Source organism: Dendropsophus ebraccatus, chromosome 5 (assembly GCF_027789765.1).
Source record: "Dendropsophus ebraccatus isolate aDenEbr1 chromosome 5, aDenEbr1.pat, whole genome shotgun sequence".
NCBI lineage: Eukaryota > Metazoa > Chordata > Amphibia > Anura > Hylidae > Dendropsophus > Dendropsophus ebraccatus.
This window is the reverse complement of record NC_091458.1, coordinates 80,919,717-80,943,454: the sequence shown is the minus strand read 5'-3', so window position 1 is coordinate 80,943,454 and position 23,738 is coordinate 80,919,717. Positions and strand designations below refer to the sequence as shown.

At 42.5% G+C, this 23,738-nt stretch overlaps 1 protein-coding gene across 1 annotated transcript in view; it reads left to right on the top strand.

Annotated features, from left to right (window-relative positions):
* The first annotated feature begins 2,550 nt into the window (after positions 1-2,550).
* Positions 2,551-23,738, top strand: part of KLF12 (KLF transcription factor 12) — a 213,265-nt gene continuing 192,077 nt past the window's right edge. The window contains exon 1 of the mRNA XM_069970616.1: positions 2,551-2,581. Coding sequence (XP_069826717.1) covers positions 2,555-2,581 — 27 coding nt within the window. The 5' untranslated portion in view covers positions 2,551-2,554. The remainder of the gene's footprint in view (positions 2,582-23,738) is intronic.

Below are 23,738 nucleotides of genomic sequence, written 5' to 3'. Positions count from 1 at the left end.
TTGTTACCACTGCACCGCCATACATCTTCTTTCCAGAGAGGATCACATTCAATATTAAAAAAGTAAAATGGAGATTCTTTGAAAAGAGCTGGTTTAATCAGATTATTAGACTGCATACACATGGCGTTTCCTCCATCAGAGGAGGTTATATCACATCATCAAAAAATGTTCCATTCTATAAATGTACAAGAGACTTGTTGAGCTGATTAAGCAATTAGAGGTATCATAGAGAGTTTGCAGGTTCAGCTTACATTCAATGACACATTAAAGTGAATGTACCATCAGGTACATTTGCTTTAAATTTTGCTCACATATAGGATGGTTCCGGCTCGAGGAAGCCGGTGCTGCAGTCCATTTTTTGAACCGCAGCCTGGCTCCCGTGTACAGCTCCGTTCCATTCACAGGCAAGGGCCGGCCCGCCCCAAGTGGGGGGAACCCCCACCCCCCTCTATGATGCGGCTTTATCCCACTGGATGTGTGCCCACAATCTAATGAAGCATTAAACACAATGTAAAGTACGGCCAGCAACCATACTTTACATTGCATGCACAACTATCTTCTACGGCCACTGTTTGCTGAAATGTGGACATGATCTAAATCAACAGTAGATGTGATATAAAGCAAGTTTGCAATTTACATTCATTATTTTTTTATTTTTTTTTATCATGGAAAGCACAACACTTCATGTATTCTGACTTTTTTTTCTCCTAAAGAGTCAGAAAACAGGATGGTTTTCCTAGGCCATCTGAGCACTCACAGAGAGAAGGCAGTCATGTGACTGATGGACACATTGAGCCGTAACTCTCTGTACTGGCCGGATTCCTGTGTTTAGTCTGTTTTTTACAACCAGCACAAGTCAGAAAATCTGCCCTCAGGAGACTGGACCTGGATTTCTGGTAAGTTCAGCTTTGTTTTACAGCATGATAACAACAAACATCTACTGTTCACTTATATTTTGAAAGTTCTAACCACTGTGACACTTTAATAATAGTACTGGAATATTAAACTGGAATATTTAGCAATTTTTATTATATGACCAGTCTGATGAAAAAATACATACATAAAACATAATTATTCATATAATAAATGTAATTTATATTTATAAATCATTTTCTGATTTTACATTGTAGTTTACCCCTTAATCTTTATTTGTATAATTTAAAGTCATGTCATGGTCATACCGGTGGGTGGTTGATTTATTTGTGGCAAAACTAGAGCATATAAAAACAATATACTATATAAATATGCACATGCATTCATGATCATAATTCATCCTATTACTTTATCCTCTATAGGATCATAATATGAAGCTTTTCTACTTAATATCGTGTTCCTTTTTTTGTCAAGCCAGAAAAGTTGCTGCCGAAAGCAGAACAGTTACCATGACAACCCACTGGCAACCTCCTCAATGCATTTCATACTGAGCCCTCGTGTTGATTCCTGAGGCTGGGTGGAGGACGTGGGGCTGGGAGGAGGTAAAGGAAGGTTACTTTGCACTTAGTTAATATGCAAAACCACTTACAGCATTGCTGTCTAAGTATTGAAGAAGCTTGCACATAACTAAGCCTGGCAAGCCAAAGGGCACTTCCTGTACAGCGTGACATAATTATTTTCTTCAGCAAAGTCACAGCAACACTATTTAGAAATCATATCCAGACCCGCTAATTCCTTATTCTATATAGTCTAAAGATCATTATGTAAGAAACCTCTTTGCAACATAACAGGCGTTTCCATTATTTATTTGGCTTTTTATCATATATTTTATATAATGTAATATAGCATGTAATAATATATATTAAATTTAATACACAGATGTTGATTATCATTACTAAGAAAAAAGAGGACACTTTCACATGTTACCATATATTTGTAAGGGTCGCTTATTCAGAACCTTGTGCTGCATATAACAAATTCATGGTATATGGATCTGTTACATGGGGCCCAACACCTGCATATGTATCCATAAGAAAACGATGTGAAATTAACCATCATGCAACATATTACAAGGGTTCATATACATATACCGTATTTTCCGTCGTATAAGACAAATGGGCATATAAAACGACCCCTGCCTTTTAAAAAGATTTTCAGGGGTTCGTCTTATATGCCGGAGAGTGTTAACCCCACCCTGACCACAGCAGGGTTTACTAGCTGAAGCCCTGTTGCGGACAGGCAGGAGTTAACTGAGGCAGGAGGCCGGAACCCCCCCCCCCCCACACCGCCCGACTCTCACCGGCTTTCCCACAGTATGTGCCAACCATTCCAACGTATAAGATGACCCCAGACTTCTGGGTAGATTTTTTGGGGGTAAAAGGTCATCTTATACGCCGGAAAATATGGTATCACTTTCCTAACATTGTGTAGCCCCCCATTCTCCCCAATATCAGCAAAACACCTTAAGTCTTTCTCAAGGTATGGACATCACACGACCTCTCAAGGTGACCTGTGGCTCTAACACATTAAGACCTTAGCCACTAACTAGTTGACATTCATGTCTTACGCTGACCACTAACCAGGATGTTCAACGCTGCAGGTCAGAGGGAACCTATTACAGATGGGTGTTGGAGAGCGAGAAAGAAAGGTATGGCTTCCCCATCCAGCTTCTTACCTTAGTGACATTTTTAAAGCTGGCACACAGTGTGGAAAACCCCTTTAGGGTACTTAAGTGGCTGCCAAGTTGACGCACGGATTTGATGGTGCAGATTTCAGCTTTTTATTTATATTGGTTATTGGGTACTTGGCACCCATCTCCAAAATAAACTAAAAGAGTATAAAGTAGAAGTATAAAATAGAAATAAACTTTTGTTGTTTCCAAGGTATGGGCAAATAAGTTATTTTCTGCTTCATTCTGTATACCAATTTTCCATCCACATTCTCTATTGCCATGAGTCACAATCCATGAGTTACTTTTAAAAAAGAAGAAAAATACATAACAAAGGAAAAGGCCAGAGGTTATAGAGTGATCTTAGTAAGTATTTTTCTTCTGTTTTTAAAGTGGCAAATGGGAACTTGGGATGAAAACAGCCATGGCAGCAGGATCTTTAACCAGAAGCGTGTGTTGATATTTATAACACGGATATACTGTTTTAAAGTCTATGTGAGGTGTCACAGCTGTTATTGTCAGTGGTAAATACCACAATGGCAATGGAGATTTGAGGTGGGGATGTCAACTGAGAAAAATGTGGTGTACGATATGGTTAGCGTGAAGGAATTGCGTGGAATTCTATACATGGTGTCAGCCAGCCCTGCGATCCAAAAGCAGTGGGTACCCTGATAGTGTGCAAGTTCAGATTTCTTACTGGAACCAGAAAAAAAAAAAAAAAAAAACACAGAACCAAATTTACTAAGATTGTCTTATCCACTTGCACCAATATATGCCATTTTGTACCAAGCTGCACCAATCATGTCACTAATGTGAAAAAAGACCAATTGTCAGAATCTACAGGGAAATGTATAATAAATGTATTGTGAATGCAGGAAATACCAAGACAATGCCCCCTTTTTGGGTTTGTAAACAGGGTTATCTAGGTACAGTAGATGCAAATTCGAACAGAAACCAATAGAAAGTAATGATATATCTATCAGGAAAGGCGTGAACATGCTTGAAATGCTCAAAACACGACAAGAAACTGTTGTTTTCTACATTAGTAAATCTGGGCCCTTGGGAGATTCTTCATAAAGCAGCTCGGATGAGCTGTCGTTACCTGAGCTCCATTCTCACATTCTCTCCATTGCAGCTGTTTCGCATGAGATAATCACTGACAGTTATGTGCTGCTCAGCATGTGAAGCATGGAGCTCCACTGTATAGGAATAACACATCACAAAGATGTGGAAGGCTTTTATGTCATCTGCTAAAATGGGAGCATACTCTCTCAATGCCCAATGGCAAAATCTTTGTTGCCTGGGGAGATAAACCCTGCCGGAGATGACTAGAATCAGCTTCTCTCACTCTCTCTATTAAAATAAACATTCATGTGTGGACAATCTAAGTGTGAATAAGAGAGCTGTAGAATAGGATCTACAAACATCTTAGAATGTGGAGATATGATGAGGTTGCAGAAGAAAGTTTACTTTGAGGTACAAAATACCTAGATGGAATTTTAAGATGCTTACCTGAGAATCCTGACTTCAAGAGTCATAAGAATTAACTTCCAAGAAACCCCCTGAATCAGATATCTACTACTGACCTCCACTACTGACTTGGGTACTTACATGATCGAAAGATCAATAGACAATTGTAGTCCATTATTGCCCGCACTGATCAATATCTGCTCATTTCATTCCCTAATCTAGCAATTGTCTTAGGGTTGAGTGGGTTGGTGTTTTATAGTGAAAGCAATGTCTCATTATAGTCTGTCTACTCTGTTGAGGATGTCATATTTTGTATACTTTGTGAAGCCTTTACAATATGGCACTGACCTTGTAAACACCTAGAGATGTTTACATTCCTTAAAGCTTATGTAAGTAAACACTGAGGCTACACAAGTAACTCTTTTCGTATCTCAGCCAATGAAATAATGAAAAAAGCCTTAGTAAAAGGACACCCAACCCAGGATATATATACTGCCTGCCATCTCTGAATAAATCAGATCAACTTTCATCATAAACCATGTCAGAGTGTTTGATTCTCTCATGCACAAATTAATACTTTTAGTTTGTAATTTAGAGCAGACAATCAATATGACAGCACTCTTGGAGGGTATCTATTTTAACCCCACTTTGGATGTCATGACACAATTATTTAGTAGGGTATCCTCATATCAAATAATTACAGCACATCAGCATATCTATATACAGTGGTACCTTGGTTTTAGAGTAACTCGGATTGAGAGTGTTTTGCAAGAAGCGCTCACAGTTTTTTAAAATTGTTACTTGGTTTAAAAGCTCCCTGTACTGGGTTGGAGGGCGAGTGGGGGAGGGGCATGGTCTGCATAGGGTGGTCTACAGCCCTGTACTCTGACCCAGGAAGTCTCCCTCACCTTCCAAATCACGGCAGATCTACTTCAGGCTGGGGCTTGTATCAGGGGACAGGACTGTGGAGGTAGTCTCTCTATAGCTGTAACCCTTCTCTCCCCAGAGTGCTCCATGTATGTGCCCACACCTGCCCTGCTCATTCCTTCATGCTCCCTGCAGTCTGTGTCAGGCCCTGGGTTACCATCCTCTCCATTCCTGCTATAATGTGCCTGCACTTACACTGTAACGACTGGAGCCGTGGATCCACTGGACCGTCACTAGCGATGGCGTAAGCCGCACCAAGGAGCAGAGTCTAAGGGGCCGCTGGTCTTCACCAGAGCTCACCGCAAGGCAGGATGGACTTGCTGCGTCAGGCGACCCCCAGGTCCATACCCCTGGCTTGGCTTGCTAGTGACGACGGACAAGGTGTAGCAGGAACAGTAGGCAAGCAGGCCGACAGGCAGGTAGGCAGCTGGACACACGGATAACAGTGACGAGTGGAACCGCAGGTGGCAGAAACAACGGGCAGGAACAACGGACAGGAACAACAGGCAGCTGGGACTGAACACACTAGGAAGCATGTAGAGGCTCCAACAGGGAATGTGAGCACAGGTGTAGCTTTATAGGCAGGTGATTATGTGCACACCCAATTAGGGATGCACTGGCCCTTTAAGTTTAAGCAGAGCCGGCGCGCGCTCCCTAGGAGAGGGGGATGCACACGCCGGACCATGCGGAAGGAGGAGCAGACTGGGGACGTCCGGGACCATGTGCAGCCAGGGGAACGAGCTTGGCTGCCGCCAGGGAAGACAACGCGGCCACGGGAAGAGGTACGTGACACGGCCGCGGCTGTTACATACACTAAGCTATACACTGCTGCTATAATGTGCCTGCACTTACACTCAGCTATACATACTGCTGCTGCTATAATGTGCCTGCACTTACACTCAGCCATTCATACTGCTGTATAGAGAAGGTTTTTTTACTGTCCTCCTTCACAGCTCTGTGATTCTCACTTCCTGATTTGGTCCATGCTGAACACACACCCCTTCCTCATTGCTAACATGTGACCACACAGACCTCTGACAGCAGCCCTGCTTCTCTATTGTAGCCTGTTGTACTACGCTACTGCATTATGGGGATCTGCAGTTCCATCCTGGATCTACAAACTGCTACTGTTATTTTTCAGGTTTATGCCCTTACTATACACCACAAGCTGGTTGCTATGCTGTACGGTAACTTATTATAACATATTCAGCTGTTTCTAAATGTTTGTTTCATTAGTTTTACATGTTATTCAGAACAAAAAAACTTTTTGGGGGGTGTGGAACCAATTGTCTACATTTTAATGATTTCTTATGGTAAACTTTGCTTTGGTTTACGAGTGAATTTGGATTACAAGAACGGTCCCGGAACGAATTATGCTTGTAATCCAAGGCACCACTGTATATTATACATTTTTAATAAATGCAGGTCTCCCTGTCTGGAATCTGTACCTATCTTGGCAATTGGGGCCTCCTGGTATATAATAATTCAACAGAATACCACCATATACTCTCACTATAGCAGTGTACATTCACTTTTAATCAATCTATATCATAAAAATGAAAGTCTGTCTGTCTGTCCCAAATAGACTTCCAAACGCCTGAACCGTTTGACCCCAAATTTAGCACACAGATACATAGGGTGCCCAGGAAGGTTATTGCTAAGGTCCCGTCCCCAAGAGATGTACAGGAGAAGAGGGTGAGGGGGAAGAGCAACGCCCCATAGAGATAAATGGGAAAATCTCCTCACTGCAAACACAGGTGTTATAATTAGCTGCATGTCTCCAGCAGTAAACGGCAGTTTAAAGCCTTAGCAACCAATAGGATTACTGCTTTCATTTTCACAGGGAGCAATGGTTGCTAGGGCAGCTGCCTCACAACATCCACAGTAATAACTGGTAGACCCCCTACTCCATCTATACAGTACATTTATATACAGGGCACTACAGGTATACCAAACTGTGACTGGGTAACACTGCCACACCAGACCTGATCAATACCGCCATACTGTGCTGGATAACACTGTCATACCAGACCTGACCAATACCGCCATACTATGACTAGATAACACCACCACACCAGGCCTGACCAATACCACCAAACTGTGACTGGATAACACTGTCATACCAGACCTGACCAATACCACCATACTGTGACTGGATAACACCATCATATCAGACCTGACCAATACCGCCATACTGTGACTGGATAACACCGTCATATCAGACCTGACCAATACCGCCATACTGTGACTGGATAACACCGCCACACCAGACCTGACCAGTACTACCATACTGTGACTGAGTAACACTGTCATAACACACCTGACCAATACCACCATACTATGACTGGAAAAAACTGCTATACCAGACCTGACCAATACCGCCATACTGTAACTGGATAACACTGTCATACCAGACCTGACCAATACCGCCATACTGTGACTGGATAACACTGCCATACCAGACCTGACCAATACCGCCATACTATGACTGGATAACACTGCCATACCAGACCTGACCAATACTGCCATACTGTGACTGGATAACACTGCCATACTACACCTGACCAATACCGCCATACTGTGACTGGATAACACCACTATACCAGACCTGACCAATACTGCCACACTGTGACTGGAGAACACAGCCACACCAGACCTGACCAATACCGCCATACTGTGACTGGATAACACCGCCATACCAGACATAACCAATACCGACACACTGTGACTGAATAACACTGCCATATCAGACCTGACCAATACCGCCATACTGTGACTGGATAACACCGCTATACCAGACCTGACCAATACCGCCATACCCCCCTCGAAAAGACACCAGATTTCCTGGCAAGTCTGAACGGGAGGGTACTGCCCCTCTGCAAGGTGCTACCCTACGCACCAGACCATGGGTGCCTAATGGTAAATACGATCCTGCAGGTATACAGGATGCTACAGGTATACAGGACCCCAAAACTATACACTACAGGTGCACGGGACCTCCACCAACTATATACTACAGGTATACATGACCCCAAACTTTACACTACAGGTATACAGGACCCCAAAACTATACACTACAGGTATACAGGACCTCCACCAACTCTATACTACAGGTATACAGGACCTCAAACTATACACTACAGGTATACAGGACCCCAAAACTATACACTACAGGTATACAGGAACTCCACCAACTATATACTACAGGTATATAGGACCCCAAACTATACACTACAGGTATACAGGACCTCCACCAACTCTATACTACAGTTATACAGGACCCTCAAACTATGCACTACAGGTATACAGGACCCCCAAACTATATACTACAGGTATACAAGACCTCCACCAATTATACACTACAGGTATCCAGGACCCTCAAACTATAAACTACAGGTATACAAGACCTCCACCAACTATACATTACAGGTATACAGCACCAACTATATACTACAGGTATACAGGACCCCCGAACTATACAGTACAGGTAAACAGGACCTTTACCAACTGTACACTGCAGGTATACAGGACCTCCCTCAACTATACACTACAAGTATACAGCCCCCCCAACTACACACTACAGGTATACAGGACCCCCCCAACTATACACTATAGGTATACAGCCCCCCCAACTATGCACTACAGATATGCGAGACCCCTAAAAACTATACATTGTGGGTATACAGAACCCCTCCAACTATGCACTACAGGTATACACTAATTGCACTGATTAACTCCGATGAAACGATACCTTTAGCTTGGCCTCCTGGGCACCTTAGAGCAAATCTAATTAACACACTGACACTTTATACCCGGACAGCGTCGGGTACATTTTCTAGTTAACAATAAAACACAATATTTCCTAAGGGTAGATTCACGTGCAATGATTTCACAGCAGATTTCACACTGAGCATATCACAGCAAATCCACTGCAATACTTGTTACCATTAGAGTCTCTATCCCTGTATCCTCGCAACAGATTTTTATTTCACTGCAAGAATGTAGTGGTGACTTTCTTTAACTACTTCTATGCTGGGCCAGTAAAAATAATAAAGACAACATGCTTATATAATGTCCCAGAGCGGGTGTTCCACTGCTGTTAAGTGTGTGTCGCTTGGTAACTTTATGTATGTCAAATGCTGAAAGATTGAAGATGTATTTTGCACTCTGACCACTAGATGTCACTGTGTTTTGTGTTGTATGGCACAGTTGAAGGAGCTTGTTTACAAAGGGTTAACTGTCTAACTGCCTAAATGTATTATTATCCGTGTCTATGCTACTGTTGTATCCCTTACACATCCCACTAATCACAGGCCAGCGTTAAAGCTTTCCAGATGAGGCCGAGGTGAACAGGGGCTAAAATGGGTCAATTCTACCTACACTGGGTCGGTATTCTCTCCTTATCCTGATAACTAAAACAGGATCTCCAGTCTGGGGCTAGGTAAGCACAGACAGCCGAAATACTCCAATGCTCTAGCTAGGTTTTCTTAGGGGTCCCCCCGACGGTCAGCTCTGCCCACAAGGTAGGGCCTACGTTCCTATTTCTATGTCTCTCTTTGCCCATAGACAGCATTACGCGGAATTTCATACCCGTGGGTGTAGGTACTCTTTATTTAAAATCCCCCACAGCTGAGTACCTTAGGGTCTAGGTGGGGATCCCAATAACCCTGAAGTAACCCTCAGTCTACTGCTTTCTTCTTCAAGCCAGCTTTCCAAACTGAGTTCACATTAGTAACCCAGAGACTTGTCAAGTGCTAAAAAATATTATTCCTAGAGATGAGCGAATATGATTTGATCGAGTAGGTATTCGATTGAATATTGCGGTATTTGAAAGATTCGAATACAATCGAGTAGTGTGTCGAATACGCGTCAAACATTCGAAAGCCCTCCCTTTGCACTTGGCGCTATTTTTAATCTAATCACCATGCATGAAAATGGCGTCTACCCTCATTGGCTGAACCACATGACCTCGAATATTTAAGACTTGACTTCCGCCTCTCGACTACAGATGCGCTTTTTACCTAGTCAGGGAGAGTTCTTTGAGCAGGGAGAGATAGGTTTTAATAGCGTTTTGGTTAGGCAGGCTTACTACTGAACCCAAAAGTCCTTTTCAGGGCTAATATCCAGCAAAAAGTCATCTTTGGAGTCTGCATCCAAAGCACTTCTCAGTTAGGGATGGTCCGAAACTGCCGAGGTTCGGGTTCGTATGAACCTGATTGCTCGGCATCAGATTCCCGCTGTCTGCCCGCTCCGTGGAGCGGGTGAATACAGCGGGAGGACCGCCTTAAAAACTTGGATGCAGCCTATGGCTATGGCTGTATCCCAGTTTTCCAGGCGGTCCTCCCTCTGTATCCACCCTCTCCACGTAGCGGGCAGACAGCGGGAATCGTTACAGTGAGTTCGGGTTCGAACGAACCCAAACCGAACTCGGTTCGGACCATCCCTATTCTCAGTGCTAAGAAATAGATGATATAACAGCAGCATCAGCTGTATTCATTCCAATACCCTGTGTGTATAAGTGACTTATAGTGTCCCTGTTTTAGCCCACTAAGGGCACGTTAACCCTATATCTATTGTCAAAGTAGCCCAGTAAAAGGCATGTGATACCTATTGTGCCAGTTGCCCAGTAAAAGGCAAGTGATACCTATTGTGCCAGTTGCCCAGTAAAAGGCACGTGATACCTTATTGTGCCAGTTGCCCAGTAAAAGGCAAGTAATACCTATTGTGTTAGTAGCCCAGTAAAAGGCACGTGATACATATTGTTCCAGTAGCCCACAAAAAGGCACGTCATACATACTGTTCCAGTAACGTTCGTACAGCATGATGCGTGATACGCGCGAATACCATGACGCTCTACAGACGCACATTGGAATCATGTATGTAATGCTGCGCAAGAAATACGAACAAAATGTGTGAACATTGCCATAAAGCGTTCACAAATATTTTTCCTTTGCAACTTTGGAAAGTGGCATTATACAGCAATTTTGGGGTGTTGGGTGCACCCAGGCAAGCTCCCCCTATTGTCCCAGTGTCATTCCAGAGGTGTTCGCATTGTTTAGGGAGGTTTCATGGGGGACTTGTTGACCTCCAAGTGGTCGAATTTTGATTTCCAAGTGCTGAGAATTTTTTCCCCATAGACTTTAATGGGATCGAATATTCGTTCGAATAGTCGAATCTCGGTGCCTATTCGATTAGAATTCTCGAAAGTCGAATATTTCACTACTCTCTCATCTCTGATTATTCCACCAGCGAGAAGCTGATATCTAAAAACTATTATTCCTCCAGGAAGAAACTGTGAAAAGGAAGTATATATAATCAATAGTATTCTTCAGTGTATTTAAGACTATATCCACAAGTATTGTCAAGTCCAATTACCCAGCTCAAGAGATTGAGTTTTATTACTGACCTTTACTGAAAAGAGAAATAACTGTATACCCTGTACTGCACTTTTACAGTAAATGTGTTCCTGTTCACAAAAGCGTTCTCCTCACACCACACCTGCAAGAACACCTATACCAGTTCTAACTAAAAAGTGTGTGTTGTGTGTATATATATATATATATATATATATATATATATATATATATATATATATATATATAAAGCAATAGACACTGCACTGTACACTGTACGAGAGAGCCACAAACACGAGTACACAGTATGCATGCTCGTCTGATGAGGTCGTACTGAATTAGGATCAGGCACAACACTTTTCAGAGCAGCCTGCCACCTTCCGGTACCTCAACCAGAAGTTCCGTCAGTAAGATAAGCACAAAGAAAAAGTGGTGGCTTTCCTGACGCAGTCAATATGGACCAGGAGTCTAATGTCTGGATCACTGGGTTTTTTCAATGTTACTGGAGACTGACTCCACGTTCTGGTGAAAAAAGTTCTTTATTTGCATTCTGATACTCACTTTGAGGAGGCCATCCTCTTCTTCATCAGGCATACTCCATGTGTCATTTATCGCCCACATGGTAGCGTAGGTGGAGGTCCTTTCCCATGGATTCAGGACTTTTCTCTAACAGCCCCAGCAGAGCCACTGCTTAACTTAACCTTACTACACAACTACAGTCTATCTCAACTAATGCTAAATCTATCTCAACTAACTACCAGTGTATTGCTATGCATATTCAACTCAACTGCTATGTTCTCAAGTGTATCTCAACTCAACTGCAGTATTACCCAAGACTGTCAGACTCACTTTCAACACCCAAAGCTTTAAACGTGACCTCAGAACTCATCTTTTCAAAAAGGCTTATCAGGTTGCCTTTCTAGTCAAGCACTTAGACCTGCAGCATGCAGGCATTGGTTGGTGACTGGCTCACCAACCTCTACCTACACTGTCCTTTTTATAATGATGGCCGGACCATAGTAGCAGCAAAGCACTTTTGCCCCTCTGCCTTTTGTCTCCAATCCTTTTCTCATTGTCTGTAAGCTCTTCCGAGCAGGGCCTTCATTCCTCATTTATGGTTTATAATTACATGTGTGTCTCTGTAATGTCTGATTTTTGTCTATGTATGTACTCTCAGAATTGTAAAGTGCTATGGAATCTGTTGGTGCTGTATAAATAAAAATTATTATTATTATTATTATTATTATGCTTGCAAGATTCTCCAGCATGACTGGATTGGCAGTGAATCAGTAATAGTGTTGGGAGGCATTTCTTAGGAGGGTCACACAGCCCTCCATGTGCTAGGCAGAAATACCCTGACTGTGCCATTAGGTACTTGGATGAGATCTTGAGACCCACTATGAGACCACATTGGAGGTGCAGTGGGCCCTGGGTTCCTTCTAATGCATGACAATGCTAGGCCTTACGTGGCTTGGTGTGTCAGCCCTTCCTGCAAGATGAAGGCAATGATGGTATGACTGATGCTTAAATTCAGGCCTGGGAGAAGATCCCTCAGAAGAACATCAGCTGCCTCATCAGAAGCATGCCCAGACATTGTAGCGAGGTCATACAGGCATGTAGGGGGTCACACAAACTTCTAAGCCTCTTTTTCTTGTCTTTTCCACTGACGTTAAATCAGCCTGTAATTTGATTTTCCACTTTGATTTTAAATATCATTCAAAAATCCAGATCTCCATAGGATGGTTTTAATTTATATTGATTATTTTTTTTGTTTTATTGTTCTTAACTCATTCCACTATGAAATGAATGAAGATTTACAACAAAAATCTTATTTATTGAGATCTAGGATGTGATCTTTTAGTGTATTTAGGGGAAAATGCTGTACTCCACTGCTTGATGGAGAAAGTTAAATTCTGGGACATCTTTCTATTAACTCCCATTTATTAAAGCACACACCCAGTTCTATCTATTACGGCAATACAGGAGAGTTGTGCCAGCAATATATGGGTGGCCCCACACTAGCTTCATTGACAACATTATAACACACTCAACATTGAAATTGTGACACCAAGGACACACTATAAGGTTAGATAAATTGAGAAAGTAGCAGGTGCCGCTAAGATGAAATTTTCAAGTACCTAGCTCCAGTCTGTAGCATATAAAAGCCAGGTCAAAAACATACTTTTTTCAGCCATATGAAAACTCAGAAATAGGATAAAGTAAGTTTAGTATGATGTGTGTTCCCTTCTGTTTGTCAATTTGCCATTTTTGACACATCAAAAAATTCTTTAAACTAAGGGTACTATTACACGGAACGATAATCGGACGAATTGGCCCGATTCGGCCGATTATCGCTCCGTGTAATAAATGCAACGATCAGCTGATGACAACAATCATCGGCTGATCGTTGATATAGGTTAGACCCTATTTTCGTCGGGCGCCGACCGCGCACTGCTGCGTGTAATAGCGGTGCGTGGCCGGCGACTAACGATATACATTACCCATCCACGTTCCAGGGCTGCTCCTGCCGTCCGCTTCTCCCGGGGTCCCGCGCGCGCTCTAGCTTCACAGAGGCCTGTTAGCTGATAGGCCACTCAGCCAATCACAGGCCGCGGCGGTCCCGGCCTGTGATTGGCTGAGCGGCCTACCAGCTGACAGGCCGCTGTGAAGCTAGAGCGCGCACGGGACCCCGGGAGAAGCGGACGGCGGGAGAAGCGGACGGCAGGAGAAGCGGACGGCAGGAGCAGCCCTGGAACGTGGATGGGTAATGTATGCCAGTTTAGCAAGGGCTGCAAGGACATCATTAACGATGTCCTTGCAGCTCTTGTCAAACGATTATCGGGCTGTGTAATAGGCCCAGGAAACAGGTTTACAGGTATTATCGGGCCCTGCTTAGAGTCTTTGGTTTATTACTCCATTAGTTTGCTATGCGTGCAGGCTGAGATGTCCCAATGGTTGGGAGACCAATGACGAACTAGGATGACAGCAAGAGGTGCACAGAGGCAAACCAGATTAAAAGAATGGTGAATAGTGATCCATGGAGTAATAAAGCATACTTACACCATTTAACAGTAACTTTATTTAAAATCTTTTAACCAAATAAATAACTTTCTTTATTCAAAACTGCAGTAACCAAAAGGCCTAGCTTTTAAAGCTCAGACCACAATAATAATAATAATAATAATAATAATAATAATAATAACAAAATACCAAATACTGCAAGCCCATTTAAGTATTTCTAAACGGCTAATCCCCCACTTGCAAACACAAAACCACTTACTAATGACAGATGAACCTTTGAAAAAGTGGTCAGGAGTGAGGGCTGCAACTACTTTTCTCTCATAACAACTCCTGTGTTCCAAGGCCAAACTGACCCAGTTTGCCCCACAACCACAAGTTATATCACCTACCCTCAGTTCTTCCCCTAGGTTCCCCTCCTATCAAAACCCTGTATGTGGAGTATGACAAATTTGGCCTACCCCAGATACCGACATCTCACAGGCTACAACCTGACCAATTCCAGCCTGATACAAAACCCTCTCCCCCAGATACAGCTCACCATTGGCTAACTAATACCCAATCATCACCTTACCTTCTTCTGGGGAGAATACCATAAAACTTATACACTTAACCGTATCACTGCTTCTTATTACTTCATGTTAACCCCCCCATAATGGCCCGGGGTTAACCATTCTGTACAGCAAGTGAAATTGGATGACAGTCTTAGCACATTGATCAACGTCTACACAAACCATCAGAAGATGCTTGCAAGACAATGGATTATGAACCTGATATCCAGCTACATGTGTTCCATTGATCTGATACCCACTCCTCTCTGAGCCTTTAATGGTGCACAGCATGATGGCAAAGTCTATCCTCTACTGAAATTAGTCAGTTTTTTTCTTTTTTTATCTTGGATATGGTGACAGGCAGGAGATTATTCTCGAGACCCTGTAAACAACACTATGAATTCACAAGGAATTCACATGGGAATGTTACAATGGTTCTACTCCTGGGATTATGGTGTGGGGTTGCATAGTGTATCGTAACTGGATCCCTCTAGATCTCAGCACGAGAGCTGTGATTAGTTAAGGGAGAAACGCCGCCCACATGACTAGTTAGAGCTGATTTGCATACAACACAGGGAGGAATAGAATTTTCAAGGAAGACTGAGAAAATTGAAAACGATCAGCTTATATGATAAAGAAAGCCTCAGAATGCTTTATAACCACATTATTTCACCTCATGACACTAAATCTTGGTGATTGGTTCTCTTTGACTGAAACAAAGGACGGTTTGAATAAATGTATCTGTAAAACACATTTATCATGACAATTATTAGTTTTTTAGTCTAACCATGCTAGAAGTCCCTTCCTTGTAAATATTTATTGAAGGAAAATCATGTTCAATACATTTTTGTATAGAGGATACCAAAATGATTGGCTGACACCCATTAGTCTTTTCCCGGTAAATGTTTAAATGGTCACATTTCAATATAATATGCAGGAAATAATCAATTGTCTTGAGGGGTATAGTGAACTGGAGTCATTTACTAATTATGTCTACTTTAGATCATTAACCCCTTAATCACCAAGCCAATTATCATTTCCGCACGCTCATTTTTCCCTTATCTTGTTTAAAAAGCCATAGCTCTTTCATTTATTCATCTACAGACTCATATGAGGTCTTTTTATTTTGAGACACCAATTGTATTATGTAATGACACTCTTTATTCCTCCATAAAATATAACTGGGAAAAAGGGGATATATATATATATATATATATATATATATATATATATATATATTGATATAATCTTTAAATTTTAGGGTGGCATCACTTTAATGGTGTTTATTGTGTTTAATGTGGTTAAACTTGTTACTATATCCCTCAAATGAGTATTATTTTATTATACTATTTTTACAAGATGAAAACATGAAAAAAATGTTAAAACGTTCAAATGTTAAAAGTTTTTATTTATTGGTCTATGGGGCTGTGTAAGGGCTCATTTTTGTGCCATGACCTGTGGTTTTTATTAGTACCACACTTGCATATATGTGACTTTTTATTAATTTTTTTCTGGTATGTGATGTGACTAACATTTAACTATTTTGCACTTTGGCAATCTTTGCGCTTACATTGTTTACCTCAGAGATTAACCCTTTGAGGACCAGGCCCAAAATGACCCAGTGGACCGCGCAAATTTTGATCTTAGTGTTTCCGTTTTTCCCTCCTCCCCTTCTAAGAGCTCCAGCACTTTCAGTTTTTTATCTACAGGCCATGTAAGGGCTTATTTGTTACAGGAATAGTTGTACTTTGTAATGGCGTCTTTCATTTTACCATAACACGTATGATGGAATTCCAAATATTATTTATGAAGATATAAATTGGTGAAATCGCAAAAAAGAATGCAATATGGTAACGTTTGGGGGGTTCCTGTGTCTACGTAATGCACTATATGGTAAAAGCGACATGATACCATTATTCTATAGGTCAGTACGAACACAACCATATGCAGGTTTACGCAGATTCTCTAATGTTATATATTTTTTTTAAATGAAATCCTTTTTTTTGGCAATTAATTATAAATAAAATGGGACTATTGTGACGCTTATAACGGTTTTATTTTTTCACCTACGGGGCTGTATGGGGTGTCATTTTTTTCGCCATGATCTCTAGTTTTTATTAATACCATATTTGTGAAGATCGGACGTTTTGATCACTTTTTATTAAGTTTTTTATATACATAATGTAACATAAAATCGGTAATCCGCGCACTTTTTTCCCTCTTTTCGTGTACACCGTTTACCGTTCGCAATGACGCTTGTTATATTTTAATAGATTGGACAATTACGCATGCTACGGTATATTATATGTTTATTTGTTTATGTATTTTTATATGTTTTATTTATATAATGGGAAAGGGGGGTGATTTAGACTTTTATTGGGGGAGGGGTTTTGGGGTAGTGTGTTAGTGTTTTTAACTTTTTTTTTTTTACACATTTGAAGTCCCTTTGGGGGACTTTTATATTCACTACTTGGATTTTTACACTGATGAATGCTATGCCATAGGCATAGCATTCATCAGTGTTATCGGCGCTCTGCTCATTGAGCCTGCCTGTGCAGGCTTAGAGTAGCAGATCGCCGATCGGACCGCACGGAGGCAGGTGAGAGACCTCCAGCGGCCCGTTTTACCGATCGGGACCCCCGCAGTCACACTGCGGGGGTCCCGATCGGTAAGTGACAGGGGACTCCCCCTGTCACTTACACTTAAACGCCGCGGTCGCGCCGCGATCGCGGCGTTTAAGGAGTTAATGACACGCGGCAGCGCGATCGCTGCAGCGTGTCATTGCCGGTGAGGTCCCGGCTGCTGATTGCAGCCGGCCCCCACCTGCTATGAAGCGCGCTCCGCTCCGGAGCACGCTTCATAGCGTGAGAAACACCCAGGGCGTACAGTTACGCCCTAGGTCGTCTGGGGACAGACTTCCATGGCGTAACTATACGCCCTGGGTCGTCTAAGGGTTAAAGCGTAATTGTCATTTCAGGGTCATTTTTCTGAAAACAATAAATATCTATAGTACAAGCGATTTTAAGAAACTCTGTAATAGGTTTTATGTACTAAAAGAGTTTCCTTCTGTACTGAAAAAGCAATCTCCCAGCCTCCCCCCTCACATCAAATGAAGCAGGATTTCTGTGTCCATTATGTGGCTATGGAGAGGGGATGTTAGGAGTGACTGAGCACGGAGCAGTCCAGCACAGCACAACACCCTACAATCTTCTCTCAGTAAGTTCATAGATGAGCACTGACCTTTCTGACACCTGAATTTAGCGTTTTAGGTGCCCAGAGAGTCTGCAAACAGCTGACCTTCATGTCACCTCTTCCTGCTCCCTCATCTCCCTCAGCCCCTCCCCCCTTCATAGGCTTACAATAGAGAGCAGAGCCCGTCTTCACTGGCTTCTCTGTAATGAAGACGTGTTTGCCTGATAATGCACAGATAAGAAGTCAGGGGGGGAGGCTGGGAGATTGCTTCTTGAGTACAGAAGGAGGCTTTTTTGGCTGATGAAACCTATTACAGAGTTTCTTAAAATCGCTTATACTACTGATTTCTGCAAATAAAAAAAATATGACAGTTACGCTTTAAGGCTGGGTTCACACACTGTATACTTCAGGCAGTATTTGGTCCTCAAGTCAGGTCCTCATAGCAACCAAAACCAGGAGTGGATTGAAAACACAGAAAGGCTCTGTTCACACAATGTTGAAATTGAGTGGATGGCCGCTATATAACGGTAAATAACTGCCATTATTTCAATATAACAGCCGTTGTTTTAAAATAACAGCAAAAATTTGCCATTAAATGATGGCCATCCACTCAATTACAACATTATGTAAACATAGCCTTTCTGTGTTTTCAATCCACTCCTGGTTTTGGTTGCTATACAGCCTCACAAATACAGCCTCAAATATACATAGTGTGAACCCAGCCTAAGAATGCAAGAATTTAATAGTTTGGGGGATTCTGCATGGCGTAATACAAAAATGTTTATTTTTTTATTTACTTTTTTTATTAAAAAAATTTGAAAATGGGGGTGATTTAAACTTTTATTGTTGAATAGGTTATTTATACATTAATTTTTTTTTTTACACACTTTGTTGTCCCTCTAGGGGACTTCTACAAGCAATTCCCCTAGAGGGACAACAAAGTGTGTAAAAAAAAAAATTGATTGCTCATAGAGATTCATGCATGATCCATGCAAAAAGCAATCACCGAGCCACCGCAGCAACCAAAGCCTAGCAGAAGCCTTGGGGCTGCCTTTACAACTGATCGCCTTCAGGTGATCACAGCTGGCCACCGGACCACTAATGACAGGTATTTGTAATGTTTAAATGCAGTTGTCAGAACTGACAACAGCGTTTTAAGGAGAAGTCTGGTGAATTTTTTTATTAAACTATTGTATTGCCCCCCAAAAGTTATACGAATCACCAATATACAGTACATTTATTACAGGAAATGCTTATAAAATGCTTTTTTCTCTGCACTTACTACTGCATCAAGGCTTTACTTCCTGGATAAAATGATGATGTCACGACCCAACTCCCAGCCCGGCTCCTCTTCAGCCAATCAGTGCTGAAGAGGAGCACTGATTGGCTGAAGAGGAGCCGTTTGAAATTCCCAGCTCCCCTCTTCAGCCAATCAGTGCACTGAAGAGGGGAGCCGGGGATTTCGAACACCTGCTACGCGGAGCAGGTAAGGTATGCTCATGGCCGGGGCCGCGGGGGCGATCGGAGAGGCGGCCGGGGGGCGGGCGATCGGAGCGGGGGTGGTGATCGGAGCGGCAGCGGTGGGGGTGGCGATCAGAGCGGCGGCGATCGGGGCAGCGGGGTGGCGATCGAGCCGGCGCAGGGGGCTGCGGATGAGCAGGGGGCCAGGCTGCAGATGAGCAGGGGGCCGGGCTGCAGGCGGGGTGCCACGCTGCAGGTGGCCAGCAGCCGGACTTTCGCGCGACGACTGTTTACACGGAACGGTCGGCGAATTTTTTGCGAACAACGAACAACGATTTAAGAACAAGTTAAAAGATCAAAATGAACGATTTCTCGCTCGTCGTTCAATCGTTCGCTGCGTTTACACGTACGATTATTGTTCGAATTCGATCGATAATCGTTCCGTGTAAACCCAGCATTAGGGTCCATTTACACAGAAAGATTATCTGAGAGATTATCTGCCAAAGATCTGAAGCCAAAGCCAGGAATGGATTTGAAAAGAGGAGAAAACTCAGTATTTCCTATGTGACCTGATCCCTGTTTATAGTCTGTTCCTGGCTTTGGCTACAAATCTTTGGCAGATAATCTGTCAGATAATCTTTCTGTGTAAATGGACCCTAATGCTGGGTTTAAATTTGCACGATAACGATCGAATTCGAACGATAATCGTACGTGTAAACACAACAAACGATCGAACAACGAGCGAAAAATCGTTCATTTTGATCTTTTATCTTGTTCTTAAATTGCCGTTCGTCGTTCGCAAAAAATTCGCCGATCGTTCCGTGTAAACAGTCGTCGCGTGAAAGTCCGGTCGCCCGCCGCTTGCAGCCCGGCTCCCCCGCTCGCAGCCCAGCCCCCCGCTCATCCGCAGCCCGGCCCCCTGCTCATCCGCACGATCGCAAAAAATTTTCCGTACGACATATCGTACCGTCTAAACGCTGATCGCTATGAAAAAAAAAATTGTTACTCCAACATCGTTAATCGTACGATCGGGCCAATTATCGTTTCGTGTAAACCCAGCATTATGGTGCGTTTACACAGAAAGATTATCTGACAGATTATCTGCCAAAGATTTGAAGCCAAAACCAGGAACAGACTATAAACAGAGATCAGGTCATAAAGGAAAGCCTGAGATTTCTCCTCTTTTCAAATCCACTCCTGGCTTTGGCTTCAAATCTTTGGCAGATAATCTGTCAGATAATCTTTCTGTGTAAACGCACCATTGAGCACCCCAATGTGTGCCAATTTTCCATGGCTCAAATATAATGGCAGTAAACAAAAGAGGATTACCTTTAGTCTACCCAAACTGTATATATGGGGCAAATTATTTTTTTTATAGGATGGGAATAGTATAAAATTCCCCTCTTTAGTCTTGTGATAAAAAGCATTAAGATGTTAGATTTTCTAATATTAAATTTCTAAACATAACTGTATTTTTCCAGAAAGCATAAAATGTCAAGTAGGCATCAGAATGATGAAATATACACCAAGTATATGGAGGTAGTACACTGTTATTATATTTTAATCAATTTATTTACAGCTGAGCATGTGAGAAGCAGTTTGCTTTATTCTGAACAACAAATAATAACAACTCCCATTTGTCTTTCTGCACAAAAGCAGAATGATATTTTGCTCTGGGAGTGCATATGAAAAGAAATATTCATTACCTTTGAAGTGTATTCTTATTTAATTCAATATAAACTGACAGCCCAAATGCTAATAAGACTTCAGTTTAGACGTGAGATGGAATGACTAGCATTTGTATTTATGACTGGTACTTTTTCCTGGATTTCCTTCCAGTATTATTTTTCAAGGTTTTAAATGATCACATTCAAATTTATGGCATATCTAACACAGATCAGGCATGTTACCATTTATTAGGTACTTGCTGAAATAAAAGGAGACAAATGTGCTCTGTGATTACCTTGCCTATTGCAGCTTGGATTCTTTCAATTCAACTTGATCATATTTATTTACATTTTATGATGATGTTCATGGTTAGTTCCATTGTTTTGCTTTATCGATTTTGCATTTGTGGGGTTTTATTCTTTTTAATAAAGTAGAAAGAGTGCTTATATTGATTTACATGGAGAATAAATAGGACATAATGTAAGAAAATCTAATAAAAACTGGCAGCAAATGCAGGCTAGAAGTAAAGACTGAAATAAGTCATGCATCTGTAGTATAAGCATTTGCCTGATTTACCACCTAAAGTACTATTTCTTTACTGCTATATAATGTAATTGGATTAGCTTTCAATAGCGGAAATTTTTTTCCTCAAACAAAGTAGTAAAAGACATAGGGATTCCAGGGTTTCAGGATGGTTAGTAGAACACCCCCCTAAAAAAAAAACAAAAAAACTGCCCCTTTAAACTGCCATCACACAACTCTACTGTACTAAAATAGGACAATAAGTCTTTTGTGTGCCCACAACTTTAGCCAGAGCAGACTGGCTAACTCTATTTTATGGACCGACAGGGTAAACTAAGTTGCTGATCTTTTCCCACCTCCTTTCATCAATGTCTTCTCCCCTCCCTAATTAAACGTATACACATATGTGTTTTTTAGACCAGTGCTTCTCAATTCCAGTCCTCAGGCCTCACCAACAGGTCTTGTTTTGAGGATTTCTTTAGTATTTCACAGGTGATATAATTCTAGTCAGTGCATCAGGTACTAGCACATGTGTCATTTGTATGGGAAATCCTCAAAACATGACCAGTTGGTGAGGCCCGAGGACTGGAATTGAGAAGCACTGTTTTAGACCATACCATTTAAAGTGAATCTGTTCTAACAGACACCCCCTCCCAAACTGCCGGTACTATTATCTTATATCCTTCATTACTGCATGCCTGGTACCATGGTCTGTCTGTCTGCTGGAGCCAGTATTCTAGCTAAAAACAACTTCATTGGGCCGTGTCAATGAGGCAGGGCCCAGAGCAATCATGCCCAAGGCCTGACAAAAATGCCCAGGAGCATGCTGACAAAACAGCAAGACTGTGAGGAAGGTGCTGCAGGCTTAGGGCATGAATGGTCTAGGCCTTTCCTCACTGACACAGCGCCACCAAAATAAAAGTTGTTTTTAGCCCCAACACTGCCCCAGGAGACAGACAGAGGAAGGGTCCGGACATGCCGTAATGAAGACAACAGAATGGTTCTGGCGGTTTTGTGGGTGGGTGGGGGGTCATTTGAGTCCTACAGATTCGCTTTAAAGGAGAAGTCCGGCCAAAATTAATTTTTGATATGTTGTTACTTATGAAAAGTTATACAAATTTCTAATGTACATTAATTATGGGAAATGCACATATAGAGCTATTTCCCTTAATTTAGTAGATCAGGAAGTGTTAGAAATATCTCTGAAGAAGTGACGTCACGACCCAGGGTGTAATTCCTATGGAGTGTCCAGCAGGGGGCGCTCTCTATATAGAAGTCTATGGGACTTTATTGTTTCTATGGGTTTCTATGTAATGTAATGTAATGTAGTGTACAGTGCTTTATTGAATGAATACATCTATGGAATACTTTGGGGAGCAAGTGTCCTTGCTCCCCAAAGTATTGCATAAATGTATTCATTCAATACATTCAATACACAGTAAGCCCGCCGATCCGCCGCATTTCCGCCGCATTCCCGCCGATCCGCCACACGCTGATCCGCCGCATTCCCGCCGATCCGGACCATATACATTGAACTACAGCTCCCATCATCTGCTTATAGTATGAACAGGTGATGGGAGCTGTAGCTGGGTAATGGATATGACATGCCGCCGGGCGCAGGGGGGAGCCGCTCAGTACACAGGAGCGCTCCCCCCTCCTCCTCCTCCTTCCGTGATAACTTCCGCCTATACCAATGCTGAGTCCCTGCCTGGCCGCCGCTCTCCGCTCTCCCCCCCATACATACCGGCTCCCGATGCATCCTGGTGTCCGCGCTGATGCCGGGAGCCGGTATATGTGAGCGGAGAGCGGCGGCCAGGCAGGGACTCAGCATTGGTATAGGCGGAAGTTATCACGGAAGGAGGAGGAGGAGGGGGGAGAGCTGCTGTGTACTGAGCGGCTCCCCCCTGCGCCCGGCGGCATGTCATATCCCTTACCCAACTACAGCTCCCATCACCTGTTTATACTAGAAGCAGA